The 19,556-nt window shown below is 37.3% G+C and overlaps 1 protein-coding gene across 3 annotated transcripts in view; it reads right to left on the reverse strand.

Annotated features, from left to right (window-relative positions):
• Positions 1-7,010: 7,010 nt before the first annotated feature.
• The window catches only part of RABL3 (RAB, member of RAS oncogene family like 3), a 49,993-nt gene continuing 37,447 nt past the window's right edge, over positions 7,011-19,556 (reverse strand). Inside the window, exons 5-8 of one of the 3 annotated variants that reach the window (XM_024578182.3) lie at positions 16,207-16,357; positions 12,113-12,184; positions 9,297-9,335; positions 7,011-8,738 (exon numbers count right to left, since the gene is read on the reverse strand). In XM_024578182.3, the coding sequence (XP_024433950.1) occupies positions 8,673-8,738; positions 9,297-9,335; positions 12,113-12,184; positions 16,207-16,357 (328 nt within the window). In that variant the 3' untranslated portion in view covers positions 7,011-8,672. Of the gene's footprint in view, positions 8,739-9,296; positions 9,336-12,112; positions 12,205-16,206; positions 16,358-19,556 lie in introns of all 3 variants that reach the window. The other 2 variants (XM_045186020.2, XM_045186018.2) reach the window with 2 other exon arrangements.

The following is a 19,556-nucleotide window of genomic DNA, read 5'->3' on the forward strand; positions in this document are numbered from 1 at the left end:
GCAGAGAGGGCCAGACCAAAGGGACTACGGTGATAGGAATAAGTAAGTGACAGGTTGCTAGCAAACTGTGTGGATTGATACCTGGGGACCAGGCAGCTTCTAGGACATCTCAGCATATATCAGCATAGACAGATGACATTGTGGTATTACATAAACTTCTCTGGAATTTATATGGAAACCTGTGAGGAAGGGGGCTGAAGACCCCAGCTTTAGTGAGGCTGAGTTTTTATATTTCCTTTGGTATGCAGACTTAAAAGTAAATTCAAGAAAAGCCAAAAATAAATTCAAGAAAAATATTTTTTTCCAACTGAGTTGAGTACATTGGATCTCAGTGTAGGATCTCTATTGATCCTAAAAGTTAGTCTTTGGTGGTTAGAAAAATAAATGGGAGCCATTAAAAGACAAAGGAAAAGCTTTTCTGCTTTATTTTTCCTTAAACTTCCTATGCTCTTCCCATTGACGCAGCTTTGAAGGCAGATTTAAGAGGTGTTTCAGTTCCTCCTAAGGTGTGAGAAATTTCCTAAAGAGAGTGGTAACACCTCCATGACTGGATGAAAATTACTTAGAGGGACCTGAAAACACTTAAAATTGAATGAACCTATCATGGAACTTTAGGGGTTTCTCCCAAGTGGGTTAACTATTTCTTGCCTTTCTCTTTTTTATAGCAACAAGTCAGTAGAACAAGCATTTGCTTTGTAACTGTCACGTGCCAGGCCCTGTGCTAGATACGCACAGGGGATATAAGAATAAATATAACAGTTCTGACTGTAATCACACACTCATTTCTTTATTTTATCATTACCAAGGACCTGTGCCATGTGCTATGTGCCAGCCTCTGTGAGATGTGGGGGACACAAAGATGACCGTGTCCCGTTCTCTAGCCGGCAGTGCACTGGTGAGACTGCCCGCTAAAGGGGCCATTACAACTGAGTACCACATGTGCTGCGACAGGTAGAGTCCAGGGTGCTGCGGGAGGGATTGGGGGGCCCCCTAGCCCTGACCAGCAGGGCAGGGAAGGTTTCCCAGAGAAGATGATGCCTGAGCCAAGTCACGTGGAATTAGAGTTGGATGGGGCACGGAGCAGAGGGAAGAGTGTGAGTGAAGACAGAAGGGGAAGTGCGGTGAATTCAAAGAACTGTGTTTAGGGTCGTGTGACTGAAATAGTGGGGTGGAGGGGTCAAGTGAGGGAAAGCTTGCAGGAAGGGGAGAGTTTTGGCAGACATTTGAAACAGGGGAATAGGGACATCTTCTGGCTTGGGCATGTCTTTTAGCGTTCAAAGACACCCTGTGAAAGTAGGTTGTGTGTAGGGGCAAGGCAGACATATACTGGACCAGAAGAGAGTCACAATATCAAAGTGTTCACCAGAAAGAACAAAGATCCTAAAAACCAGGCAGAAGAGGATGGATTCGGTGAACTGACATGGGAAACATGTGAGGTGAAGAATTTGAAAAAGACCAGGAATCCGAGACACCAGGTACCTGCTTCTACCAGATTCCAGCAAAGATGGGTTTACTGTTCACAGGAGCTCTAGAAGGAAAGTCAGAGAAGTTTCAGACACACAAACACCAGGGAGTAGGGACCAACACCAAGTGTGACAAGTGATGATGAAACTGCCAGCCTCCTCTTCCCAGTGCACTTCCAGCATGCTATCAGCAAGTGTTTTACCGCCCCCAGGCAGGCGATTGGAAGACTTTTCTCTAGGACAATGGTCCATAAATAGTATACATTTTAAAAAGTGATTTGAGAGACATGAGGGGAGGCATCGATTTGTTGTTCCACTTATTGATGCATTCATTGGTTGATTCTTGTATGTGCCCTGACTGGGGATCAAACCCATTACCTTGGTGTATCAGGATGACACTCTAACCAACTGAGTTATCTGGCCAGCAGCTACACTTTGAAAAATAATTATTAAGTATAAAAGATAACGTTTTTCTAGAAATGATTCTTTTAATGAGGTGGATGGCTGCCTTCCCTTATTAATTCATATATCCATGAATAATTATTTTTATAATAAGATAGGAGTCAGCATCATTTACTCATATATTTTGGTTTTACAAACATAAGCACTGAGATTTGTTCACACAAATAGTAGATATGCCTGGAAGGAATTTTGCTATGGTATCCCTCACTTCTCCTCCTGAGTTAAAAACTAATAAACACAGTGTTCTGTCATTAAACATTATTATTAATGACCTCCATCAATCAACTCAGTAAGGTTCTCCTTTAATTTTGTTGCAAGGAAATAATTGGAAGCCTGATTGGAAAAGGGTTGGTTACCTAACTATTGGAATCACTGACTGAGGTGCTTTGTCTAATTCGTTACTTAGAAAGGGTTGGGAAACTAAGAATTTTATACACCTTTGCTTGTATAATTATATTTGACAAAAATGTTATTTTGACATTTTGATAGACCAAGCAAGAAGCTGCGTCATGAAAGAATGTGTCACAGCCTTGGATATTTCTTGGCAGAGCTCTTTGCTTTGTTCTCAGGAACTCTTCTTTAAGAGCTCTGCATTTTTAAAAATAACTGTAAGAAGTGGGAAAACTTCCTTAAATAAAACCAATATTCCGAATTGTTCTTTTGTTGGCATCCTTAAGGCATTTATAGCTTGGGGCACTATATCATGCTTCCATTGTACTACGAGTAAGATGTCCCTTTTCTGTAGCGGGGATTCTAAAAGCAGAGGTAGAGAATAACAACTAGCATTGATCTGCATTCACAAGCATTTCAATTTTAAAACTGAAATGCTTGTGAATGCAGAGGGGAATTGATGGTCTGGAAAATGATTCCTGTAAAACTATCTGTGCCCATGTACCTCCTGGAGCGGGTATTTGAACTCACCCCAGTTGGAAGACCACTGATCCACATCAAGAAAGTGGACAACATGCCATCCAGGAAGCTGGGAATTGTTACAGGGTGACGTAAAGGAGAGTGTGATAGGCTTACAGAGCAAATCACTCCAGCATGGAGCTAGGGAATAAAGGACTGAGGATAGATGTCTCCAAGAAAGAGATGGAACTGACAGATTACCTAATGTACTTGATGACATAGAGCATCAAGTTTCCTTCTTCACCATTACTTATTGATGACCTTGGTAAAGCTTAGCAGTTAGCCTGTTGAGAAAATAAATGTGGTAGAGTTGGTTGAAAAAAATCCATATATAAATGGGCACATACAGTTCAAATTTGTGTTAAGGATCAACTATACAAAATCCTGGCCCTATTCTACATACATAGAATTGGGAGAGGGGGTAGGGTAAGTGTTGGAATTTGCATTAAAAAATTTTTTTTTATCCTCACCCAATGACATTTATTTTTCTTTCTTTTTTTTTTTTTAGAGAGAGAGGGGGAGAGAGAGAAACATCAATGCGAGAGGGAAACATCAATTGGTTATCTCCTGGACTATAGATCAAAGCTGCAAGCTAGGTATGTGCCCTGACCAGGAATCAAACCCACAACCTCTTGGTTACTGGAAGACACTCCAACCAACTGAGTCACACTGGCCAGGGCCTGGAATCTGCATTTTAAACAAACACTCATAGAAATTTAATGTACTTTTGAGTTTGAAATCCATTGCCTCAACTCCCTAAATGGAAGTGCTGATTAATTGTAACTGGAATTCAGATCCTATTCCTGCTCTCTGGAGCAGCCCTGGCTGGTTCCAGCTCCAATAGTGCATCAGGAATACCGTGGAATATTTGAGGCTCAGGGTTCTGCCGGGGCTAGACTTCCTGGAACCCTTTCTCTCCTACCACAGTGATTTAACTCAGTCTTGGGACCGTGGAGAAATAAATTTTTTATTTCACTTTCTTCCTTTCTCCAAAACACTACCCTCCTTTGATTAACAGATATTAAATCAATGCAGACATTGGTTAGACCTTTAATCTTCTTGAAATAGTTGTTACCTGTGCTCTGGAATTTTCAGTTAAATCAACATTTATTAAACACCCATTCAAGGCCATACCTAGGTTGGGTGCTACAGCCCACACTATTGAAATGCAGGCTCAAAAGCTCTCATTATGGCAGCAATTAGAAGCTCTTCATCTCAGTCCAATGGCCTTAGCACATGCAGTCCGTTTCCAGAATGGACAGAAAAACATCAGTGTCAAGGCACTTGGATTATATCATGGATGTTTCTTTTTAAAAAATATATTTTACTGATTATGCTATTACAGTTATCCCACTTATTCTCCCCTTTATTCCCCTCCACCTTGCACATGCCCCCCACCAGCATTCCCCTCCCCTCTTAGTTCATGTCCATGGGTCATACATGTAAGTTCTTGGCTTCTCCATTTCCTATACTATTCCTAACCTCCCTCTATTTTGTACCTACCATTTATGCTTCTTGTTCCCTGTACCTTTTCCTCCATTCTCCCTCCTCCCCCTCCCCACTGATAACTCTCCATGTGATCTCCATTTCTGTGATTCTGTTCCTGTTCTAATTGTTTGCTTAGTTTTTAATTTTTTTTTAGGCTCAGGTGTTGACAGTTGTGAGTTTGTTGTCATTTTACTGTACACAGTTTTGATCTTCTTTTTTTCTTAGATAAGTCCCTTCAACATTTTATATAATAAGGGCTTAGTGATGATGAACTCCTTTAATTTGACCTCATCTGGGAAGCACTTTACCTGCCCTTCTATTCTGAATGATAGCTTTCCCGGGTAGAGTAATCTTGGATGTAGCTCCTTGCCTTTCATGACCTGGAATACTTCTTTCCAGCACCTTCTTGCCTGCAAGGTTTCTTTTGAGAAATCAGCTGAGAGTCTTATGGGCACTCCTTTGTAGGTTAACTGTCTCCTTTCTCTTGCTGCTTTTAAGATTCTCTCCTTTTCTTTAATCTTGGCTAATATAATGATGGTGTGCCTTAGTGTGTGCTTCCTTGGGTCCAACTTCTTTGGGACTCTGAGCTTCCCAGATTCCCTGGGAGTCTATTTCCTTTGCCAGATTGGGGAATTCTCCCTCATTATTTTTTCCAGTAAGTTTTCAGTTTGTTGCTCTTCCTCTTCTCCTTCTGGCATCCCTATGATTTGGATGTTGGAACACATAGAGTTGTTGTGGAGGTTCCTAAGCCTCTCCTCATTTTTTTGAATTCTTGTTTCTTCATTATGTTCTGGTTGAATGTTTATTTCTTCTTTCTGCTCCAAATTGTTGATTTGACCTGGCTTCCTTCCCTTCACTGTTGGTTCCCTGTATGCTTTTATTTCATTTTGCATAGCCTTCACTTTTTGCTCTATTTGGTGACCATATTCAATCATTTCTGTGGGCATCCCGATCACCAGTTTTGAACTGTGCATCTAATAGGTTGGCTATCTCTTCATTGCTTATTTGTATTTTTTTTTTTGAGCTTTTATCTGTTCTTTCATTTGGCCCTTTTTTTTTTTTTTTTTGGTCTCAGAATGCCTGTTATGCAGTAAGGAGCAGAGCCTTAGGTATTTGCCAGGGCAGGGCAACCCATGTCACTGTGTTATGGTGCTGTATGTGGGGGAGGGGTCTGAGAGGGAATAATGCTGCTTGCTCAGCTCTCTGCCTGCTTTCAGTCACTTCCCCTACTACCCACCGCAAATTGGGCCCTTCTGGTGCTGATTCCTGGGTGGGTGGGTTTGTGTACATTCTAGGACCTTGTGGGTTTCTCCAACAAACTCTCCTGTAAGGCTGGGAGTCTCTCCCACCACCGCAACCTCCACAGATTTTTACAGCCAGAGGTTCTGAGGCTTTATTACCCCATGCTGTAACCCTGGTTGCGTGGTTTATCTCGCTCCCCAGTTGTTCCTCCCGGTTATCTGCACACAAATGTGGGACTGCCTGGCCCACCAGCTGCCACCTCGCCCACCCAGTCCTCCAGGCCACACCTTGCCGCACGTCCTCTTTGCCCTGGCTGCCTGTCTCCACCCCTCTTACCAGTCTAAATGAATATATCTTCGTTATGGTAGTTGGACTTCCATACACTTCAATTTCTTGGCAGTTCTGGTTATTTTTTGTTTTTAAATTTGTTGTTGTCCGTCTTTTGGTTATGTGAGGAGACATAGTATAGGATATCTACCTATACCTCCATCTTGGCTGGAGGTCGTCACTATATATCATGGATATTTCAACTTCAGGGACTTCTGAGAACCCAAAATAAAGCTGATATGGGTCAAATCCTTTGAGAGCAGCTCTTCTGAGAGCACTCAGGTTAAGAGACTAACCCAAACCCTTTCCAACTAAGGGTGCTACCACTTAAGGGGCAGATGACTGGCCATATGCCTGCACATTTGGTTGTCTCCACAACAAGTAAGGACATTGGCTAGACATCTAAATCGCGAGAAAAAAATCTTTCTCTATTGCTAGCAACCTGTTCCACCAGAAAGTAAGAAAATGGAAGACTTAATTAACACCTTTTAGAAAGTATTTTGGTATTTACACTTGTTTGTTACTTAAAAGATTTTATGAGCAGGTCTGAGGAAGTCTCAGCAAAAATTATGCTTCAAAACATTCTTTTTGAAGAACTCTGGCTAATATTCATTTTGGAAAACAGCCTTATTTTGTTATTAATACTTGCAACAAACTTAGGCTATTAAAGATTATATTTTTCTTAGAAAACTGTAATTCAGAGAGTCAAGCTTGACAGCAAGAAGAAATGGACTTGAGAAGTAATGCCAGTTTTTCAAAGTTGACCCTGAAGCCAACAGTGATGGGTTACTTTTAATTTTTAGTAAGTAAGAACATAAAGAAATTGGAATAGATTTTTTTAAAATTTTTTAAGAATTTATTTATTTTTAGAGAGAGGGGAAGGAAGGGAGAAACAGGAGAGAAACATCATCGTGTGAGAGATATGTTGATTGGTTGCCTCTTGCACACCCCCAAACTGGAGACCTGGCCCATAACTGGGCCTGTGCTCTGACTGGGAATTGAACTGCTGACTTTTTGGTATGCAGGCTGGTACTCAATCCACTGCGCCACACCAGCCAGGGCTGGGATAGATTTTTTTTAACTAAGGGAAAGAAAGAAGAAGAAAGGCAGCGGGGGGCATGAGGAGAGAGTTATTGATTTATTTGTAAAAGAGGAATACAAAGAGCTTTAGTTGGTTTAGGTCTTTATGTATTCATTTGGTGTCTACTTCCTAACTGCACAGCCTCTGTCACAATGCATTTGTGCCAAATTCCACATACAGATCCTGATTTGCATAGCTCTCTTAATGTCAGAAAAGAAATCAGGACTAACTCTTGTGGGGGAGGATGCGAAGAAAGACTGGAGAATATTCTAGCTGATGAAAAGTGCTTTAATCATCCTTTTCCAAATTCCAAAGACTGCCTTTCTAAAAGCACTCTCTAACATTGTTATTTTAACATCCTCTTTCAGTGTATCTTGATTTCCACAGTACATCTGAAATTTAATTAGAGTAGAAAGTGAATTTATTGTTCTTTCCCCTAGTTTTAAAATGAGTAGCTGAAACTATGTATTATTATTATTATTATTATAATATTTTAATATGGAGCAAAATCAGAAGTACAGAGATCCACAGGAGAGCCAGAGAGAGAATATGGGTGGAAATGTGTTGCTGAATAAGGCAGCAAGTTAGTTTTTGGAAACCAGGTTTATATATTTAAGAATAACCAGGACAGAAAGAATTAAACAAGCAAAAAAGATGGGTAAGAAAAAATAATTAACAATTATGTATATACATGCACTCCCCCCCAAAATTTTTTCTTATGAAATCCAAGAATTATAGTCCAAAATTCATGTAAGTGTGTTGCTGTGGAACTTATTCTTACTTTTCTCCATAAATACATTGTTGACACAAAGAATATTATTCTTAGATTATAGACTACAGTTAAGAGTCATTTTAGGAGTTATCTTTTCCTTCAAAAAAAAATACAATCTGAAGAGGCTGTAAATCTTTCTTACTGCCTTTGTGCAGGTCTTAGATTTCACCGTACCCGTTTCCAAAAAGAAAACAGTGAGAGCATGTGACAGCTGTAACCTAAAGAGTGAAGGATTTAGGGAGCTGTCAATTTCTTACAGAATTCTTCTTTTCTGGCACTGCTGTTCTCTATGTATTATTAATCTATTTATATTTAACTCCAGCCATTAGTACTCCTCTTCCAGCCACTGAACCATTTGCAAAGGAGAGGCGAGGGAACAAGGGTTGCTATTATTAGGCATCCTTGTGTGTGATGTGAGGGTGGAGACAATTAAATGACACCATTTTGCTGCTTTGAAAATGACAGAGAGTATTTCGGATGGACAACTCAGGGCTGGTTAACATAACCTTTCCCCTCAAGAAGGTAAAATTACAGAGATACATTTTTGAAGTACTTAATTAAGCCTTCAGCAAGGAGTGCAGGAAAATTACAGACCCATTAAAAATCCTCTGTACTAGGCAAGAGTAAATTTTCTCTGCAGCACTCTGTCACTGCTCATTTACTGCATCATTTTGACAACATCTCTTATTTCCACAAAGCTTTTACATAATCTATAAACAGGGACAGAAAGGTGAGGAACAGATAATGGGGACAAAGTCTGGGCCTCTCACACTGTCACTTTCTTTCAGTTTTCCATTAAAGGGTGAGGGTGCAGGGTGGCATTTTAAGGTGATCATTAAAAGGCCGAGACATTAATAACTGACACAGCAAGAAGAATGCTGTGAAAAACTGCCACATCTTGCTCACTCTTCCAAAGAATGAGTGTAATTCAGTCATAATGAAGGCTCTTTAATGTTCCTCCCCCAAACCTCTTTCGATCAGGAAAGCCTGGAATCTGTAGGCAAGAAAGATAATCACATTAAGTCTCAAGTAGGCAGAGTTCAAATGCTAATAGGCTTTAATTTTTTTTTCCTTTAAAATGTCAGTCAGTTGTTCTTGAAAGAACCACCATTCTGTGGTTTTACTCAGAAAACCACAGCAGATTAAATAATAAAAATAAATTCTACCCAAATGGAAAACATTTGTTAACAAATTGGTGTTATCTAAATCAGAGAGGATGAAGGTGAAGGTGAATCTCATAATATTCACCTATTGGACTTTGTATGAATTATTTGCTTATGATAGACTTTAAATACATACCTTTGGAGTCTCAAGCAAATGCTTTTCTTCTATTATTTTATAATGTAAGCTTATCCCTGGATTTTTTTTTTCTCTTGGACCCTTACTTTCCCTTGATCTGACTTTTTTTTGTATCTAACAGAGGGATATCAGAAGCTTATGCCTATGAAGGGACTTCCACCATGTTTTTTTTAACCACTTCTGAAAATAAATTTGGCAATCTTCTCTCTATAAACTTAAGAACCCATTTGATGAAGAAAAGATAGATACTGACCTGATTACTGTCTCTTGAAAAGTATCTCTTCTCTATGACCTGCGAGAAACAAAGATTTTAAGGGTTTAGCACACATACCCGGAAAAAGTGGCTAACTGTAATGGCCGCTCATAGGGCTAAAAGGCATACATCCAAATTAAGAGTCTTTCCAATAGCTGCAGACATCTAGCACAAGGAGTTGAATTTGGTGCTAATGAGATCAGGATTGTGAGAGTATTTCCATTAAAGCCTGCCTCATTCCAGAAATCAGAGAATGACATATAATCTCATGCAACTCTTTAGTATGTAGCAGGAAATTTAGCTCTAAGTGTCCTAGCAGTCAGCCCAAAAGGTACCAAACAGAATCCATAAGATAAAAGCAAAGCACTTGCCTTAATAGTACAGCTATTCCTTAAAGAGGAGTCTGTGTAATGCAATGAACCACCACACCCCTCTAGTCACCACAGTGATAAATTCTGTAGGGCATCAATGGAGACAGATGACATAACATCACAAGTAGTCAATTAGCTTCTTTTTATGGACTTAATTTTATTTCAGTAGTTTTAGAACTGTCTGTATTTGGTTAGTAGGAAAAACACAGTAAAGCAGTGGACATATCTGCACAAATCCCTCCCCACTATCACACAGAAGCCCTCAAATGACATGCCCTAATATAGTGAGTTTAAGGAGCATCACATTCTCAGATGATGAAAAACATTTTTAAAAAATAGAGTTCTCTTCTAACATTTGAGAAACGGCAATGATTGCAGAGGCAGTATTGTTTTCTGTATACAGAACTGTTGTGATTAAGAAAAGTTAATCAGGTAGGAATACACAGAGATTAGCTGGAGATTATCTCTAATACATTGGAATCTCAAATTACGAAAATAAAAATTCCTCTGAATGAGCACTGAGCATCTTCTTCCAGGCCTGCATCAACTGACTCTCAACTGCCAGACAGCCCAAATATCTGGATTTTTCTATCTTTAAGAATATGGCTGGGTCACTGTTAGCCACAAGAGATCTGGGGTAAGGTTGCATTCACTGGTCCCAGAGGTAGAAAAGCTGGTTCATGATTAATATACGTGTACATCTCAAAATACTTGGTCTTACAGAAAGCAAGACAGGACTGATTATCTTTCCTCCTTCCAGGGAAGGACAGGAAGATCCTATCATTCTAGAGTGGGGACGAATTAATGGTAGCCAAGCGAGTCCGAAGGAGTGTCAGATTCCCTCTTGGAAAAGGAATCTTTACATTAAATTCTTACAGATATGATGTACAGAAAACTGGGTGATATTTAGCTGCTATATCCCTTGGCTTCAGACGGCCATCTCGGTCTGGAGATGTACATCCCAATGTACATACCTCTTGCTGTGTTTAGGCAATAGAGAGAGAAGTTACTTTTTTGCTTTTGCACATAATTCCCTACCTTCAACTTGTAATGTCTCCATACTAAATCTTGCTTTCTTCTTAAAGCCAATCAAGTTCCCTCTGATTTTTTTTTTAAATAAAGCCTTGACTGACAACTTAGGTCATACTCGTCTATAACCCATTGTTTCTCTAGGATATAACTTATTACATTTAATATTTCAATCTCAAAATCATTAAATTATTTAAAAATTTAAACAGTATATTGTGGGATCTTTCCATGTCAGACACAGATCTATAAGATGTTGCTTTCAGGGGACAGCATTTTGTATCAGATGGGATCAGGGATCTAAACCAAATGAAAGTTCTTACATTTTAAGTTTGAAAACAATGTAGACAGAAAATGTGGTTCCTTGAAGTGCATCTCATTTACAAAATGCTAATATTTGTACAGCACACGGGGGTAAATGGAAGAGGCTGCCAATCACCCAATCCCAGGGACTCTGGCTGCTCTGAGAACTGAGGGGAAATCAATATCTCAGCACACCTTACCCTATTTGCGACACACCAATTGGGAAGTTCTGCAATGAAGCAAAAATTTCCCAGTGATCTCATATTAAATAGGGAGGGGTGTGGGGCTGATCTTCTCCTGACATATTAGGTATCGGGCCAAACATTAGATCCCTAAATTGCTAAAAGAAAAATGATTCATAAGAAAGACCTATGAGGAGAGAAATGTTTTTTGGGGGATTACACTTAAAAGGACATATAATACAGCAATTAATCTTTTTTCAATAACACATACAAAAATGCATCCTATTTTACTTCGCAATGTCAGCATTGGGCAAGCAACTTAAATTCTAACCGGTCAATTCTATGTGCAATGCATCCGTATGGCCTTGTGAAGGAAAGAAGAGTGCTCTGATTTACTAGCATGCTGACTCATCCTACATTTTCATTCTACAATAAGATGATGCTAGCAAGAGTCAATAATTAAAATGCAAAGGTTTTTGATAGGGGAACAACAGGGAATTGAGAAGATAAAATTACCTTAAGAATAATAGTAACAGCTATTAATAGCTGGGAGAGCAAAAAGAACTCAGGGCTTTAACTAAGTAGAATCTCCTCAGCTCAGTGTCTTTTGTAGGAGTTAGGGGTGAATGAATACAAAAAGAGCTAGAAAATAGGGAAACATAAATTATTTTAAGGAGGGGAATTAGGTATCTTTAAAAAACTCCCACTTAAATCCAGTAGCTTTCATCCTTTGCTGAGAGAACACTGGTGATAGAATAAATACGTCAGCAGGCCTTGAGCAATTATACCAACAGATAAGAGAGATCAAAACAAGTACTATTCAGTCTGTGACATTCAGGATGAAGGCTTAAAAGGACAAAGCATTCTACAAAAAAATTTAAAGCCTCATAATATATAAATTAAGTTTAAAAAAAAACTTAATTGAGGCCATTACCTTATCAAAAAACCTACTGAGCTTGACAGCATTGGAAGAACCGGCAGCAAGGTACCTTGGATTTGTGCAATCCTAGAAGGTAAAACACAGACCTGCAATTAAAATTCAGGGAACATAAGCTCCTTGTCAGTATCGCTGCTCCTGTTGCACATTTCTACAGTAAAATATCAGCTATAATGCTCTCATAACATATTCATGTAATTTTCAAATTATGACGCACAAAGCAAAGAGGAAAGTGCTAAAGGAGGGTAACACCCCTTTTTATTATCTAAGCAATTTTAGAGGACACTGAACCAATGTATTCATCATCAAATAATTCATAAGGGAAGACAGGATTGCTAATATCTTACTAATAAAACCAAGGTACTAATCAGGTGACCTACCTACATTTACCCTAAAAAAGCAGAAACAGTGCCATTAAAAAGTCAGCCCTTCACTTTTGGGCACTAGTTCCTGACCAGTGCTCAACTAAATTCCTACAAATAGTAGGAAGCATGAAAATAAGGAGTTAAAAGGAGCAAAGAACAAACAGAATTGTTGCCAGGGATTTCTCCCTCATTAAATGTAAGGTAATACATCTCTTGATAGGTCATAAAGATAATAATAAGCAATAAATATATTTTTGATAATAAACAATGAATTATTATTAAATATTGTTATTATTAAATAATAGTTAAATAAACAATAATGAACAATAGATAAGTTACTATTAAATAGGATTTTTAAAAATCAGAAAAAAATGGGGCCCAGAAGAGACAAAACAACCTGGAATATTAAATCATTATAATGGCTAGTAAACACTTTAAAAGACTTATTGTCCTTTTACTGAAATTCCAGTGCCATGGTGTCTTTGCTTATCATTACTGATATGCTACCTCAAGAGATAAGAATATTTTGATTTTTACCTCAGAGGGCACATAAGACCAAACTATGACAACATCATATAGGCTCCTTGCAAGAATTATATTTGTCTTTCAGGCTGTGTCCCTTGGGAAACTACTGAAATTATTGGTGTTGCATTTATTGTTTTGTAATCTATATGCCTCATGATTCCTTTCCACTGCATTTTGTTAACAGTCACTTGTATTTTATCCATACACAACGTTTCAAGGCCCACATTTTTAATTTTGACTAGAATCTATAATACATTCTCAAAACCACACACACACACACACACACACACACACAAAGAGACTACAACAAACTTTTCAAAGATCACAGAATACTAGAAGCCAGCAAGGTCTGAATCTGAGTGTCTGTCACAACATTTTTAGATTGTGTGACATCGGTTAGGTTACTAAATCTTTAAAGTGGAGATCATTTATGAAATGGGGGTAATGATACTTATCCCATAGTATTTCTGTGAAAATTAAATAAGATAATATACATCTGGCACATAGCAGGTACTGAAATATTAGTTCCCTTCTCTCTTCTTCCTAAGCAAATGCTAGCAGGCTTAATTTTCAGACACAAAACACCTACCATAAAAGATAATTCCATATACAGATCAGACTGAAATATCATTGTGGAAACTACTGTATTTGAAATAACGTGTGAGCACATTTACACAGCAGAGAGACAAAACCTTAGATGGAGCTTTGTTAGATATTTTATAAAATGTTACAGCTGATACAGTTATCAGAATGTGAAAGTACTTCAGAGACTATTCCAAATAGAGCTGAAGTACTAAATACAGAAACTAAACCAAGCAGCAAACAAACAAAACTTCCCGAAGGTTTAATTCTAAGGTTGCACAATTTCAGCTTGACCACGCTAGAAAAATTCTATGATTTTCAGGATAACAATTTTAAAATTGAAAGGGTCATCTGTTATTGCTCATGGCAAAGGGCAAAGCTTGAAAATTAATAGCTCTAAATAGCTTGTCCAAGCTTGAGAAAGGAATAATAACTAGGGAAGATGCTTCAATGGGATCACTTTAAAGTACATGTATGACAGAGAAAAATTTGTTCTAGACACAATCAGCCTAACAGAATTTTAAAAAGTAAATATGGAAAACTTTAAGTATGCTTGGAAGAACTTGGGTATGTGAATTGGCTTTTTCAAATGTGAAGTTTATGAAATCTGAATACAGAGCAAATATTTTGAATGAAAAATTAGTATCTGAATTAAGAACTAGAGTGTAAAAGACATCAAATTTTGAAGCCTTAGTATGAAAAAAGAATATTTTTATTAATATTTACTTTATTAATACTTTTAAATACTGATTACATGTTGAAATGATAAAATTTGTATATACTGAATTAAGTAAAATATATTTAAATTAATTTTATCTCTTCCTTGTTACCTTTTTTAGTGTGGAAGCCATTGGAATAGTAACTGGTAAATTTTTTAATTTTCAAATGAAAGTAATTTTATTTCTAAAAACTATAAAACTTTTATTAAAAAGTAAATAAGTAAATAAATAAATAATCTTCTCCCTATTTATAATTTAAACACTTTATCTTTTTTTCAGGCACAAGAATAACTCTGATCCCTTCTTTGATGTAAACATATAGTAACCAAAGATGATAGCACTAATATTGTTACATTCGTTTTTTTTAATTTGAGGCTTTATATTTATTTGCTGAGTCTTTCTGATGATCTCTTTTTGAAACTTTAATCCAATTTTCCTCCTTATTTTTTACTTCTTGCATACTTACTAACAGATACTTAATGGAACAAATTAAGAACATTTAATGGTAAATTTTGCTTTGGAAATAATGTTCAAATGAGTTAACCTCAGCATTTCTTCAACAAGGATATTACATATTCTAAGTAGCAGGAAGCTTCTGGAATATCATGGTCCAGTGCTGACCACCTGGGGCACTTACTCTGAATATTCCATGGTGGCAGCTGAGAAAAATAAGGCACCTCCACTGCAAAGGAGAATGTAAAAACCAACGGCATGGCAGACAGATGCCGATTCCCTGTGGGGGTAGAGGTGGGGCTGCACCCAGCAGTGTTCACAAATGTTGATTCAGAGTCAGGACATCACAATCACCCGAGTCATTTCTTAAAATTAGAGTCCTGGTCCCCCGGCAGACCTTATGAATAAAAAGCTGCTGTTGTATGAGAGTTACTCAAAAAATTTCATAGGTACTGTTTGTTGGTAATATGAATATGCAGTCAGGTTTTGGTAATTGTTCATCTAGGTGATTTCTAAGAGTTCTTTCAGCCCCAAAATTCTAAATGTTAGTCATAGGATAATTAAGTGGAAGAGAAGCTTAATTGTACAGCACAGGCTCTGAAGTCAGAGTGCCTGCTTTGACCTGTGTAACCGTGGCCTAGTTACTTCTGCTACTAGTCTGCATCTTTAGAATGGGTATAGTAATAGTGCCTGACTCATAGGGACGATGCATGTGAGAGAATGTACGTAAAGTACCAGAACAGTGCTCGGCTCAATAAACGGTAGCAACTGGTATTATTAAACCACCACACGTCTGAATGCCAGTGCAGTGTGTACGTATGCTGCACGAATCCTACTTGTGAGCAACGACATACCCTTTTCTGGGCAACACTAACTGGTTTATAGGAGGACTTTTCTTAGCCTTTTTAGTGCCAAGTTCTAATGGAGCTAAACACCTCAGGAAGGGATTCAATATCTGTATACACATAAGATTGTATAAACTAATGCCTATGAAGTACTCCTAGTTTATAGTTTGTAATTTTTTCACTTGCCTAGGCCCTTTGCCTATTCACCCTTTAAGGCAAATTCTGTAATTTAAGAAGCTAAGAGGCTTTTTCTAAAGCAAGAATAATAAAATTTATTATAGTACTAGTACCCTTTCTTTGTCATCTTAATTTACTTATTTTGACTTTGGTGTGACTTTAAAAAACCTTTTCAAGAAAATGCCTATGATTTTTACATTATTCACAGAACAAAGTTTGAACATTCCAACAGAACAGCATACAAGGAAGTTGAAGTGACTGTCCATCTAACAGTTTGTTGATTCCAACTTTCCCCATATTTTGGAGTAGAACCAAAATAGCCTGACTTCAAGTATAAACCTTCTTTTGTGAGAATATACGATTTGAACTCTTGGATTTTGCTTCAACTGATAATAATACAAACATGCATTAGTGAAAATACACACCAAATTAATCTCTTCTGCATTGAAATCCTCAGCCAGGAAAGCAGTCCTAATTAAAACTTCATGGCGCTTGGTTTCATGAATCTGGTCCAGTTTAGTCCCTATTACCAACAATGGGATTTGGTTTTCAGCAAACTGTTCCCGGTCATAATCCCTGTGATAAATAATGAAGGGGTGAATAGAATTTACCTTTCTGATGTAGATATGTAAAATAGCTTATACTATTTTACTGATAATTCACTGACTCTTGCTCACCTATCACCTATAAAACTACTTTTTCCCCTAATTTCTTCCATCTACTTGTTTATCAATGCATCCTCACCATTTATAGAATTCTAACTATTCCATCTAATTCTCAAAATTTGTCCCCTTGAATCTTTATAGAGTACTGAATGTCCACCAGGTATAACAAGGTAAGTTGAGTTGACTTCTCCCAAAGCTCTGTCTTCTGAGGCTCAGGAATTTTTTTGTACAGATTCAGAGAGTGGACCCAAACCTCAGTGGGGAGAGAACCTGGAATCTAGCATGGCACTCAAGCCTTGTGTCAGAGCAGAAAATGACAAGCTTCTGGGTACCTTCAGGGCTATGCATGTGCTCTATACTACCATGCACATTTCTGTCTAGGAAGAAATTATTTAAGGAATTAGGCAATAGGGACATTAAAGCCAGAATAAATCAACCATAGGTAATGCTATAGCCTACGGAAAGATGGATTCAACAGATGAAAAGGGAAATAAACAGCTGAATCACAAACTGAATAGTAAAAGGAAAGAATTAAGTACCAAATAGATGTTTGGGAATGAGAGCTGTGGGAGACAGAGGACAGGCAATACAAATCTGTTAGGGTCATTGGCCATTACAATTCTTTTTTTCTATTTCTATCCAATTGATAAGAGTGGTATTCCTCCTATTACTAAAAGGAACACAGAGCCCAATGTTGAATTAATTTAAATTCTATTCATATATGAGAAATAAAAGGTTTGGATTTTTGACATATTATAAGCTCAATTTAAAACAGTCAGCAAAATCTGGTTTTGAACACCTGATGACAGTGAATCAATATTGCATAATCCAATCAATACAACCCAGTTGAGGATAGCTTTTTCTCTTCCTTTGACATTACTTTCCTTTCTCTTGAATAACCTAAATTGGGGGTGTGTATGCAAAATTATCAAATCTTTTTGCCCTTCATAATAATCCTGCAGAGCCTCAGTTACTGTTCAGCCTTGTAACACAATTGTTTTGAACCATGTAACCTCCCGTTTCATAAAAATGTTACCACTCTTTGTTTGCATCAAAGCCAATGAGAGCTTGAGTTCAAGGTCTTTGATTCTTTTTACCAGCATGAACCCTGATTTAGGAGAAATTGTCCAAACTGAAATTTGCTTTATTAGGGAATAAAGTATTGAGAGTGACCTCCTTTAGGACTATTTCCTTTTCCTATACTCACTAACTCTGGCTCACATACAAATTTTTGTATACAGTTTACCGAACATCATCTCTGATACACATATATTTCTGTCACTTGCAGTCTTGCATAATGATCTCTTGCACATCAACATATATATGTATTACATATGTTAATAATATATATATTGCAATATACATATAATTTGTTCTTTTATCTCTCTCCTAAGCTTTCCTTTTTACTCTTTTTTTAAATCTTACAACCAATTTGACTTTGGCAAAAACAAACAAACAAACAAACCTAGCATCTTTCAGACCACTATTTTTAACTACCATTTTAGAGAAGATTTAGGATTCAGAGAAACAAATTTAACAGGCACTATCGGCACACAATCACCAAAAGCCAGAATACAGGAAACTCTACAGGATAAACAAGCCATCTATTTTTCACAAATAAACTACTACAGGGTAAAAAATAAAAATGAAGAAGGGAAGGGGAAGTTGAGATGAAAAGAAACCAAATACAATGAGTGGAACTTATTTAGTTACAGTTTTGAATAAACCAATATTTTTGAAAAATTTGAGGACATTAAAATGAGGACATTAAAGTAAAATTCAATATTAAAGAATCACTGTGCATTTAAAGTATGACAATATATTTTGGTTATGTTCAAAAAGTTCTTAACCTTTAATGTTACACATTGAAGTACTGTATATCTAGATGAAAGGATATCACGTCTACGATTTTCCTCAAACATAAATGAAGAGACACACTGTATTCATGGATGGGACGATACAGCAAAAATTATCCCTGATTTGATCTATAGGTTTATTGCAATTCCAATACAAATTAAAGCATAATTTCTGTCAATATAGACAAGCTGATTTCAATTTTATATGGAAAAGCAAATAAGAGGAGCTAAACCATTTGAAAAGGAATAAAGTGGAAGGAATCACACAAATTTTAACACTTACTAAAATGCTACAATAATCAAGACTGTAGTATCAGTCAAGGGGCAGCCACACATATCAATGGAATGGAATTGGGAATCTAGAAATAGACCCACATAAATATGGTCAAATTATTTTTGGCAAAAGAGTAAAAGAAATTCAATGGACAAAGGATAATCTTGTCAATAAATGGTGTTGGAGGGAAGTTCATAGCGATACAGGCCTCCTTAAAAAACAGAAACATTTCAAACAAACAGCCTAACCCTACACCTACAAGAACTGGAGGAACAACAACAAACAAAGAGCAGAGCAAGTAGAAGCAAGGAAATAACCAATATTAGGGCAGAATTAAATGACATGGAGACTAAAAGAACAATTGAAAGGATCAATAAATCCAGGAGCTGGTTCTTTGAAAAGATAAACAAAATTGACAAGCCTTTAACCAAACTTATCAAGAGAAAAAAAGAGAGGACCCAAATAAGTAAAATCAGAAATGAAAGGTGAGAGATTACAACTGATACCACAGAAATACAAAGGATTGTAAGAAATTACTAAGAACAACCATATGCCAAGAAATTTGCAGACCTCGGTGAAATGGACAAATTTCTAGAAAAACATAATCTTCCAAAATTGAATGAAGAAGAAGCAGAAAGCCTGAACAGAATGATAACAGCTGGTGAAATTGAAGCAGTAATAAAAAAAAGTCCTGGCACACAAAAGCCCTGGACCAGACTGCAAAGTTTAGCAGGGGAATTTTACAAAACATTTAAGGAAGAGCTAACCCCTATCCTTCTCAGACTATTCCAAAAAATCCAAGAAGACAGAAGACTCCCAAGCTCTTTTTATGAGGCCAATATCACCCTAGTCCCAAAACTAGATAAAGACACAACAAAGAAAGAAAAGTACAGGCCAATATTGCTGATGAAAACAGGTGCTAAAATCTTCAACTAAATACTGGCAAACAGCATAGAGAAATACAGTAAAAAGATCCTACA

This window comes from Desmodus rotundus, chromosome 2 (assembly GCF_022682495.2).
Source record: "Desmodus rotundus isolate HL8 chromosome 2, HLdesRot8A.1, whole genome shotgun sequence".
Classification (NCBI taxonomy): Eukaryota; Metazoa; Chordata; class Mammalia; order Chiroptera; family Phyllostomidae; genus Desmodus; species Desmodus rotundus.